Genomic DNA, 11414 nt, shown 5'->3' with positions numbered 1-11414 from the left:
GTAATACTTTTGGTAAAAATTACATAAACCTACCGTAATACTAAAAGTAAAATAAATTACTTTAATAGTTTCTCAAATCAAGTATCAAAATTGGAATATGATAAAATCATAAGTTAATAATTAATAGTATTTTTTTTTTTTTTGATTAATTAATCTATTTTTCAATAATGGGTAAGTCGCAAAATGATTACACAGTTTGAGGAATTAGATAAAAAAAGAAGTCTATAGATGTTTTAATTATGTAATTAACTCCATAAAATCAATTACAATAGTATTATAATTATACTTAAAAATTAATTAAATTTTTAAAATATAAATTATTACAAAAAAAGTATAACAAGTACTTTAAATTTCAAAAGATAGATAGCAAGTACAGAAATACACAGGTAATAATTTTATGACAGTTAAACGTTATAATGATGGAATATAATTATAATACATAAAATAAGTATACTTTTAAATATATCAATGCTATAATATTTATAATTAAATATTATAAATTAATAAGAACTGTACATAAGTAGTGTAAGTACTGCTAAGGTAGAGATGTGAGAATAGGAGTACATGGACATATTAATTGTTATGCCATATACATTCAAATAAAAACGTTGATAAGATAAAATTTGCTTAGAAGATTTAGAGTAAAAGGAACAATGAAAAAAATCTAACTAAAAGCGTTGTGATAAGTGTATTGCTAAGGCTAACATACATAGTTTACAAAGTTCAATACCATAGATTTGGATTACACGAGTCAAAGTAAAATATTTTATAAACACATTAATACAATAATGCCATGTTATTTAAATTGGAATTGTACTATTCATTGTCCTCACCTCTATGGCTTACCTTTAAATGTGTATTATAGTTTAAATAAATTGTAAATATGGCTTATAAGTATTTAAAATTTATAATTATACATTGTAATGCAAGATACAAAATGTTTAGAAGTAAAAAAAAGTATACTACTCTCAACACAAATTTGGCTCTTATTAATAATTTACATTTTTAAAACATAAATCTATACAAAAAAAAAAAAATTAAAAAATGTTAAAAAATATCTTATTTTATTTTGTTCCACAAGTATTTTAACCATACCTGGGCATAACAAAATTCTAACATCAGGCATTGTAAATCTTAAATATTTCTTATTTATATTTAATAAAAAAAATATTTTAATATAAATTAGCAAACATCAATTTCTTTGCTGGTTTTAAACATGATAACATGATAATATATGTATATTAATTTACCGCTGTTTTTTTTTTTTTTAATAAGACTATTTTTCCTTGTTTAGGGAAAAACTTATTAGTATTATTCAGATAAAGTAACATGCAGTTGCTTAGCAGTTGCAATTAAAACATTGCGACCTTTTTGTTTGAAATTTGTTACTCTGTAATAAAAATTGAATTATTCCATCATTTTTGTGAATATACATAATTATTATACATAATATAATACATTAAATTATCCCTTACTCATTACTGAAGTTAGATGTTTCCAAAATAGATACGCCTCGATCTGCATTTGTATTATTTATAGTACAGTTATCACCAAGCGGGGTCCTAGTAATGTTATGCTCCATCAAAGTTTTGTAAAGCAGTTTTACAACTGGTTCAAGATCAATTGTTATTGTTTTACTTAATTGAAATGATAAAGTATAAACAAAAGATATTGCAGACAACAATAAGACACAGTCCTATAGTAAAATTAAAAAACCATAAATACAACTTCATAATAGAGGTAATAAAAGAGTATTTTTATAAATTGAATAGTTACATTTTTAAATACGTTAGATGAGAATATTGCAACTGCATTAGATGAAAAATGTTTTCTTAACTTTGCATTGCTTAAAACCAGTGCTGATAATTGATAACTAGCAAATGGCATTTCTGTAAGCTGTTCATTTAAATCAATTTCGTCAATCTAAAATGAAAAAAAAAAAAACATTACAGATATAAATATTTGAAGAGTATATTACTATTATTGAATCACATTATTAATATGATATTTTAGAATATGAAAAAATAAATTGGAGTTAATAATGTTAAAAATTGTTTAAAAACTCACTTCTCTAATTTGATTAGCAATAATATTCATTATAGTTTCAATGAGTGTCATAAAAACTTGATTGAATTCTACTGTATTCATTTTATAAATTTCTAAAATCTGCGTAATCAAGTTATTACGAAATATTTTTGGATCCTAAAAATTATTAAACATATTGAATATTAAGTTAGCAATTTATTACAGTTTAAGCGGTTTAATTCAAAAATGATCTTCACTATATAGTTATTAATTTTCAATATTAATATATTGCTTTAAAAATGTAATAGGTTTAAATAAATAAATTTATGTTGTAGTAAGAACTTAGAGTAACTCAGGCAGCAGTTAGTAAAATCCAAATTTTACTGAAAATGTAGTAATAACTCAAATTATTTTACTATCATCTAACTTGTATGTATTATTTCTCCGTTAATACTAGTTTTAATAGTATTAATATCATCTTCCAACAAATAATAATTTAGTTTTAATACATGTATTTAAACAATTTATAAAAAAAATATATTCAGTAGTTATTATTATTTATTAATTGAGCATGGTGCACTGTTGTAATATTTAAATTGTATAATATATTATTCTGAATATGGTTATCTAAACCAGTTAGACTTTTATTAAACAATGTTAATGAATAAAATCTTGTTTGGTGTGACAAATTAAGCTAAGTATGATTAATAAAATTGAGTTTTTGCCACCATCTTTAGTTACTAATAGTTATTACTAGAATTTCTAATTTTTATTGAATTCTGGATTTTACAACAACATAAATAGGAATTAATAAATTAATAATTGTAATATCATAAGATATTTATTAAGGTATTAATATCATTAACGAATAGCTGCTGATAAAGACATATCTTTATTTTTGTTTTATTTTTCCAGATAAAATATTTTAAATAACTCACCCCAATAACACTAATAAAACGATCTGCATTAAACTTAGATTCACTGAGAACAGATATGATACTACAGACACAATTAGTCAGAATTGATGTATCATTGGAAAGATTACCCACATATTTTTGATAGTTAAAATATTTTGAGATATGTGCTAAAGTTGCAATCATTGTTGTTAAAAGCCAAGGACCTATATAATCTAAACATTAAAATATAATTTTGTACATATATTAAGTCACATTCAAATAAATAAATATTTTTTTACAAAAAAATAATGTATATTGCATATATTAACTTACTATGCAAGACAGTAGCACAAAATGTAATATAATCATCCAGATATGTAGCATTCACAAAAGCCATTAAGCACATATTTAATGTCATTTTATTAACAATTTCTATTATTTTAACGGTAAATTTAATAGTAGCTTCATCTTTATGGTGTAAATCAGAAATAAGTAGATTGCTGGAATTTTAATTAATTCAATTGATTATTGTTTATTTAAACAATATGTTAATCAGTCTTATTTATTATTATAAATACTAACTTTGAAACCCAATCTAAAATAGAAGTTTGATACTTTATAATTTCATCAATATCTTTTTCTTGACTGTGATAAATTATATGTAATCGATTATGTAATAAGAATAACTCAATTAAAACGTCATCTGTTAATAAGTTACTTAAAACATTATCCGAGGATATTCGGTTTTCAATTGCAGTCTAGTTAATAATAATAATAATAATAAAAAAAAAAAAAATAAATAAATTAGTAAAATGTACATACATATCAGTAAAATAATACAAGATTCATACAAGAAAATCAGTTTATTATAATTTTTAAACAAATAGTGTTAGACTTTATATCAAAACTGACTCATACGATAAAGAAATAATAATACTTAGATTGAGCATAGTAAGCTCAATTATTACTACTTTACTTTTATTTAAAGGTAAGAGATAAAAAACATAGTTGAACCTATTACAGAAGCAATTTTATGGAAGAGATATAGCAATGGACCAATTTTCAACTTTTTATTGTGTTTTTTGAACTATTAAAAGCATAAATTATTTTAAACAACATATTACTATACATTATTTTATTAACTTAACAAGTTCATAGTATTCATTAGTACTAAATGATTTGGCCATTTTATCATATCATCTAGAACATCATTTCCCAAATTATGGTCCGTGAACGTAATTTAAAATACTATTTTATACTATAATAGCATAAACAACAACGAAAACTTTATTTTTATTAAGGGGGTTCGCAATCATTTTTACTATCTCTAAGGGGTTCGGCAGAGAAAAAGTTTAGAAAAAGCTAGTTTAGATTACTAAACAATTTTGCATTTTTTTGATACTTTGATAAATTATACATGATTTTTTTTTATGTGACACAATGATATTACTAAATTAGTGTTTATTTACTTATAGCGCTTTCGATTTAATAATAATAGTATATACTGTATACCAGCGTTTCCCAAACTGTGGCCTGCGTGTACTAGAGAGGGTCCGCGAACATAAATTGAAAATATGATATAGTATTAAGGGGATTCGCAATCATTTTTACTATCTTTAAGGAGTTCGACAAAAAAAAAAAGTTTAGAAATGCTAATTTAGAATAATTATGTGTAAGTGAAATTATTGAAAAACTGCCTTAAAATAGAAATTATATTTTATATTAAAATTTAAAAATTTAAATACTGTCTAGCTACAATGCTACATATATAATAACATTTATGAATATGTATTTAGCTAATTAGTTTCATACTAAAGTGATTGATTTATAATAAAATTTAGGAATAAAAACATTCTCAGTGTTTTATTAACACTTCAATTTAGAAAACAAATAAATGAGCATTTTCAGAATTAGAAATCTTTTCAAATTTAAAAAAAAAGTCCAATAAAATACAGAAAATTTTGGTACCCATCTTAAACTTTAACAATACATTATTGACTATATTATACTTTATATTACAATTTACTTTAATATTAAAATTATAAAGCTGAATTTGAAAATTCAGTTTAAATTGTCTAAGTTGCAAACTAGTAAGACGGAAACAAAAAAATATGGGCATAAGTTTCTGTAAAGAAGAAGTCAAAACAGAATATTATGTGTTCTCTTATTGGTTTTTAAATACATTTTAAATTTATAAGCTAATTATTAAATTGTAAAATATTAATTTTTAAAATATTCATAATTCATTTTAAGTATCATAAAAATTCAACAAGATATAGTTATAGTTATATTTAAATTAATATTAAGTCGAACTGCTGAATGTAAATTGTGGTATGCTATTTGTTGGTAAAATAAAAACAATAGATGTAGTTATAACATATTTTTATCTATATAATATTGATATTTTTTAAGCCATAAACATAATAATAGTGAATTTATTTTATTAAGTTAATTTTGCATAGTTTTATAAATTTATAATTGCATTATTATTATTGTTATTTATGAGTACATAGATATTTCATAGGTTCTCAAATCATTCAATTTATAGCAATGCATATATAAATGTGTAGTCTGCCTAAACTTAGTAAAATATTAATAAAATAACCATTTATAAATTAATTATTGTGATATAAACTATTTAAAAATAAGTTTTAACTTACCTTAACACGGTTCAGGTACAAAAAAAGATCGTAGGTATTTTTTTTATTGACATCAGAATCCGTGAGTGTTTTTTGTGTTTGTAAATTGGTAAGTATTGAGTTTATTAATAAGATACCAGTCATTGGTTTACATTCATCAAAATTTATTTGGAATCTGACCTTTTTTCCTCTACTGATTTTAGAATCCTAAAGTATAAAAATATATTATTACTTAATATTGAAATTTACATTGTGATTTTTATTTTAACAAAACTATACCGGATATTGTGTTTCATTGAGATTTAAAGTTTTGAATGCTTCATCAAACCAAACATTCACAAATTGAAGTATCTCATAGCCTCGTTTCCACATGCATAATGCATAAACCAGACAATCAACTTTTCGCATGTCAATTTCTTCTTCTGCTTGGTTTATATCATAAGGTAATTGTTTTAAGGTAGATACTGCTGTACTTGTTATGGATACATGAGGAGTCAATTTTGACAAAGGCATTAAACTTGCTAAGCTCATTGCACTGTAGTAAGCATCACCTTCCTATAAATAATGCAATAACAGATTAAATATTACATTTCTAATTAACTAATTTATTTTAATTTTAAAAAGATAACAAAAAAATAATAATAAAAAATGATTACCTTATAGAACTTAAATATTTTAATTAAACATGTGATAGAAGAATCTTGAATATCTTTTATTTGTTGATGGTTTTCTTCATTCTTAAATTCATTACGATGAAGTATCATAAGGCAGTTCACACAATCCAAAATACAACATATATTATTATGTTCATTTTGTTCTTCCTCTTCATTATTACTAACTGTTGAACTGCAAGATGAATTATTTGAATCATTATCTGAATCTAGAATATAATATTATTAATGTAATACTTCATTAAATATTTTTATTTAACATTAATTTTACTACCAGAATCATCATTTGATTTATGCCTCTTTGGGGGCACATCGTTTTCTTTGTCTATATTTTTTAAACGTTCTTCTTTTTTTTTTAGTGCACTATAAACAGTTTTTAACAATGATAAAATAAGTTTGCAAGCACTATTAAAGTCTAGGTGTTTTTCTGAATAAATAATCAGTTTACGAAAAGCATTTGGATTAATTTTATAAAATGTATAAAATCTTCTAAGTGTTGTATGTTTGTCTGCTACTTTATCTCCAATAAAATTATCAAAAATTAAATCAACAAGTAAAAGTCCATTTTGTTTATCTTCACGCTAAACAAATCAAAATTATAGTAAATTAGAAAATGAAAATATAATACGAAACATTTAAAATTCTTTATAGATTTAGGTTTATAATAACATATAATATTTTTACTTACAGCAAGTGCAGAAGCAATATTTCTTAAATCAACTATTTTAGTAAAGTTGATTTTATCTGAAGTGTCTGAATGAGAATCAACCTTTTTTATTTTTAATAAAAGATGTATAAAAGCACGTCGAACTTTTTCGTTTTCATCATAAAATGTATTTTTCAATTTTGTAATAAGAAAAGGGTTTTTAAAATAACTGTGAGATTTAAACTCATCAAGTAATTGACAAAATCCATACAATAAAACCCTTCGTACTTCAAACACGCTTTCATCAATTAAACGTATAAAAACTTTAAAAGATTCAAGTATTTGTTCATCTTCAAATGAATTCCAAAAATATCTCATACAGCTACAAATGCCCTATAAAGAATCAAACCATATATAAGTCAAATTCATTGAATTTATTTTAACACAACACTTTTAAATTTTAATTGTATCATCTTAAAACATCTTTTTTCTTAAATAACATAATTTTATAATATTTTAAATTCAGTTATTAAAAATAGTTTAAAAATAAATATTAAAGATGAAATGGATGACATAAATATTGTTTTATAAAGTTCTTAAAACATTTAGTTTTTACTTTTTTAGTGACAGTAATTAGTGATTTTATTATTGCATTACTTAGTTTAGTGGAATAGGATCAGTTTATTATTTTAGATATTCTGTTAATTAAGTCTGTGTACTAAAATATTAGTGCATTGCAACAAAGTTAAATTAATTTTATATACACAATAAATAAAAAGTAAAAATTATACATCTAGCAATCAAATATAAGCATCATTAACATATATTTACATACTTTAATAGCAGTTATTCGAACTTGAGGACAAACATCAACTAATAAATCCAAAAATGCATTTTGTTGTTTTATTAAAAACCTTGATGATACTTCTCGACCTTCTCCTCTTTTTTCTAAGGGATAAGCTCTTGCTAAAATGTCAGTAGCGTTGCATCTAACCACACTAAATTCACTCTATTTGAGTAGGTGCCAGAAAAATAAATAGTTTTAAAAATAAAAATATGAAGTTACTTTAAAAGTAAATTTGAAAAATATACCGTTAGTTGCCTCCAAATTACAGGAGTATATAGCTTAGTGATGACTTTGCTGAACATTAAATGTTTTCTGTGATTTTGCAAACTTTGCAAAAGAGTTAAAGCATTACGATAAGTATTAAAAGATAAACCTATACGCTGTAATGTTAATGTTTTGGATATTAAGTCAAATATTTTTTCTTCAATAACCTGTAATTATATACTTATTGTAGAATTATTAATTAATAGTAAATCATTTATATAAAAAAAATTACTTCTCGTATGGATGAATTAGAATTTATCCATGCCATAAAATATATTTCTCCATATGCTGCAGCTAAAGACTTGTTTGCTTTTGTTAAAATTTGTTTAATTATTTGATGAAATATCTACAGAAAATATAAAAAATATATTTTTACATTTTAATAGTTATGTGACATGAGTTACCTATAATAAACAGTGTATGTGAATGTATTAAAAAATAAATAAATAAATAAATAAAACCAAGAATAAGTTTTTTGACATGGGCAAATAATCACACAATTAAAAATGTTGAAATTGGCAGGACCGGCACAAGTGTTTAAACACACCTAGGAAAATTTGAGTTTTGCTGCCCCTTACATGCTACATCAAATAACTTTTTTTTCATCTAAAATATAAAAATATTAAATGCCGCCCTAGGAGTGGGCCTATGTCGCCTACTCCTTGAGCCGGGCCTGGATATTGATGATAGGATAAGTAGATTTTTGTAATTTAATTTTACTTAATTAAAAAATATATACATGAGTAAAACATTAACACGCTACTGCATATAAGTATTGGTATCAAATAATTTGTTACTTAAAATATTACATGAAATAGTTGTTGACTACATGTAAATATATCTGCTACAGTCAATTTTCCTGTTTCAGTCTCCAAAAACAATGTACACTTCATTAGATTTTTTAAATTGGGAACCATGAAGTTTAATCCATTTATATTGGAAGGTAAAGTGCTCACAATTTTGCAAAATTCCCACAGTAAAGTAGATAAAACTTTCTACAACATTGAAATAAAAATAAATTTAAAATACCTATTTCAAAATATATATATATATACATTAAATATTGTAGGTAGGTATCACATTCTTACCATATCCATTTTTTTTGTAGTCACTTTAATAGTATCAAATATATAATTTAAAGTAAAAACAAAATTTTGGGTTAAAATTGAGTCCAAATTGATTGAATTATCTGATCCAATTTGTGTTGGTGAAGAAGTTACAAATTGCCAGAAGCTACAGCACATTTTCACTATATCTATTTTGAACTAAAAAAATAATTAAAATATTCAACAAAATATATTATGATATTCAGAAAGGTATTAATTAAAAATTTTAAAATCATGCATAACATCAGTTTTATATGTACTTATAATAATAGATTACTGTTTAAAAATTGTAGTATAAAAGTCATTTAGTAAATTATACTTCAAGGGAATTAAAATAATAATAATGTGTAATTGAATTTAAAAAATTTGAAATTTATTTTTATCAATACATATTATATACTTATCAAAAATGTTGAGTTATTAATATATAAGTAAATTTTATTATTGGAGAACAATACATAATAATTAAGTTAACAAGCAAAATAGAATATATATATTATGTTAATTATTGTGAGCAGTAAGTAATTTGTTTTTTTATATACTTCATTCATTTTTATGGTTTTGAAATAAAAAAATGTTTAGTATTACAGCATTATACAATTACTTATTAGTTTTTAGTGTTACTTAGTTATTATTTAGCATTAGCATAGTAATAAAAGGTCTTACAAAATTATAATATTAAATTATTTAAATATTTACCTTATACTTGAGATTTGTTGAGTAAAATTTTTGAAATGCCAGTATGGTTTTATACAAATAATTGTGTTCACGTTCACATACACTTAGTATGTCTTCATCTGCGCATGTAATTGTATAGTTGACAAGGTCTAAAATACATTGATAACATAACAATAATTCTGCATCCTGTGTTATATTTTCAACTTGTGTCATTTCCTTAACAAAATCATGTATCAAAACCCATAACTGATTGAAATTGTTTTCATCCAAGTCTTTTAATGAATTGTTGTTCTAATTAAACAAAATTACATTAAATAATTGTTAGCTATACTATTTATTAATATGATAGGTAAATAAAATATATATAATAATATTTATACACTTTATACTATTATTAAATATAAACATTTTTTGGCATTTAAATTTGTTATGTAGTATCAGATTTTTTTTATTAAATACATAAATAAGTTATTTGGAATGTCAAGTATTAATTAATGATAGTAGTAATTAGTTAATTAGTTTATTAAAAATCAATGGTAAAGAGAATCACAAAAAAGTATGCGCCTTAACAGCATAAAAACATATCTTGAAAATTGTATGTCAAGATAGGCTGATGATACAGTTAATTATCACCTAAATATTTTTAGCTAGTACGCCACAAATTATAAGAAACTAGAAAGTGAGTATTTAATAAAATATTAAATAATTGTGAAAGAAAATTTTTGTTAGTTAAATATTGATAGTTTTAAATACATTTTAAATAATACAAAGATTTAGTTATTTGAACTCATTTTGTTATAATAAAAAAAATACAAATTCAAATAAAATAGATAGTGTCACTACCTTTAATATTTCTTTTATTGGTTCTGGTAACTTGTTGCACTCTAGCAACTTAGCTTTGACAGTTTTGAATGATTTTTCGCTCATTTTGATGTGTGTTGTCAAATTCAATATTATTTCATGACTAAAAAATATGTAAGTACAAAATATTAAAAACTTGACGAATAAATGAAAACAAACAAGTAAGCTACATAAAAATATCATACGGTGTAAAAATTATTTAAACTAAATACTATAATAATTACCTACTTATTATTAGCTAAATATCTGTCAACTTTGTATAATCCACATTCTCTTTATTTAGGATGCTTGACACATTATTACATTAGTAGGTACCTACCAAATAGAAATAAGAAATCTCAAATCACAGTGATCAGTGATCACAGTAAATCAGTAAAAATGTAAAATCAGTAAATCAGGCTATCAATGTCCAGATAATGGAAAACAAAAAGTACAAACAATGTTTACATGATATTTAACCGCCAATTCGAGTAACGCCAGTTCCAGTTCCCGTACGTATTTTATCACTTACTGATAAGAAGGTCGACACAACACTGTGTACTCTATTGCCTATGCATATATTAAAAGGGACTGTAATAAACAATAATAAATTGTCTTAAAATATGTATTATAATTCTAAATAATTCAATAATAATATACGAAATGGATTTTTGATAATTAATACTATTGTCTATGTTAATAGTATTTTACTAAACAGTAGTAAACATTGTTAACTACCAATACTACGTATTAAAATATCAGTTAATAATCTTAAAAAAATGTTTATACCTCCATTGCATTG

The 11414-nt window shown here is 23.1% G+C and overlaps 1 protein-coding gene across 2 annotated transcripts; it reads right to left on the bottom strand.

The window, feature by feature from the left end:
• Positions 1 to 669: 669 nt before the first annotated feature.
• LOC114127175 (condensin-2 complex subunit G2-like) lies at positions 670 to 11148 on the bottom strand. Of its 2 annotated transcripts, none has more exons than XM_027991343.2 (20): positions 10858 to 11148; positions 10616 to 10736; positions 9794 to 10063; positions 9077 to 9253; positions 8798 to 8983; positions 8221 to 8334; positions 7970 to 8155; positions 7713 to 7886; positions 6920 to 7270; positions 6506 to 6812; positions 6217 to 6440; positions 5840 to 6115; positions 5582 to 5767; positions 3504 to 3679; positions 3255 to 3421; positions 2964 to 3154; positions 2068 to 2202; positions 1777 to 1923; positions 1476 to 1696; positions 670 to 1390 (listed from the first exon to the last, which is right to left on the bottom strand). In XM_027991343.2, the coding sequence occupies exons 2-20, from the start codon at positions 10697 to 10699 to the stop codon at positions 1312 to 1314; spliced, it is 3651 nt and encodes a 1216-aa protein (XP_027847144.1). In that variant the 5' UTR covers positions 10700 to 10736; positions 10858 to 11148; the 3' UTR covers positions 670 to 1311. The 2 variants fall into 2 exon arrangements, with proteins under 2 accessions (XP_027847144.1, XP_027847143.1); XM_027991342.2 differs by having other exon boundaries at positions 10862 to 11148.
• Between the last annotated feature and the right edge of the window lie 266 nt (positions 11149 to 11414).

The sequence above is a fragment of the Aphis gossypii genome, chromosome 1 (genome assembly GCF_020184175.1).
Source record: "Aphis gossypii isolate Hap1 chromosome 1, ASM2018417v2, whole genome shotgun sequence".
Classification (NCBI taxonomy): Eukaryota; Metazoa; Arthropoda; class Insecta; order Hemiptera; family Aphididae; genus Aphis; species Aphis gossypii.
Note: the sequence above shows the minus strand (reverse complement) of the source record. Positions and strands in the feature narration are given on the sequence as shown.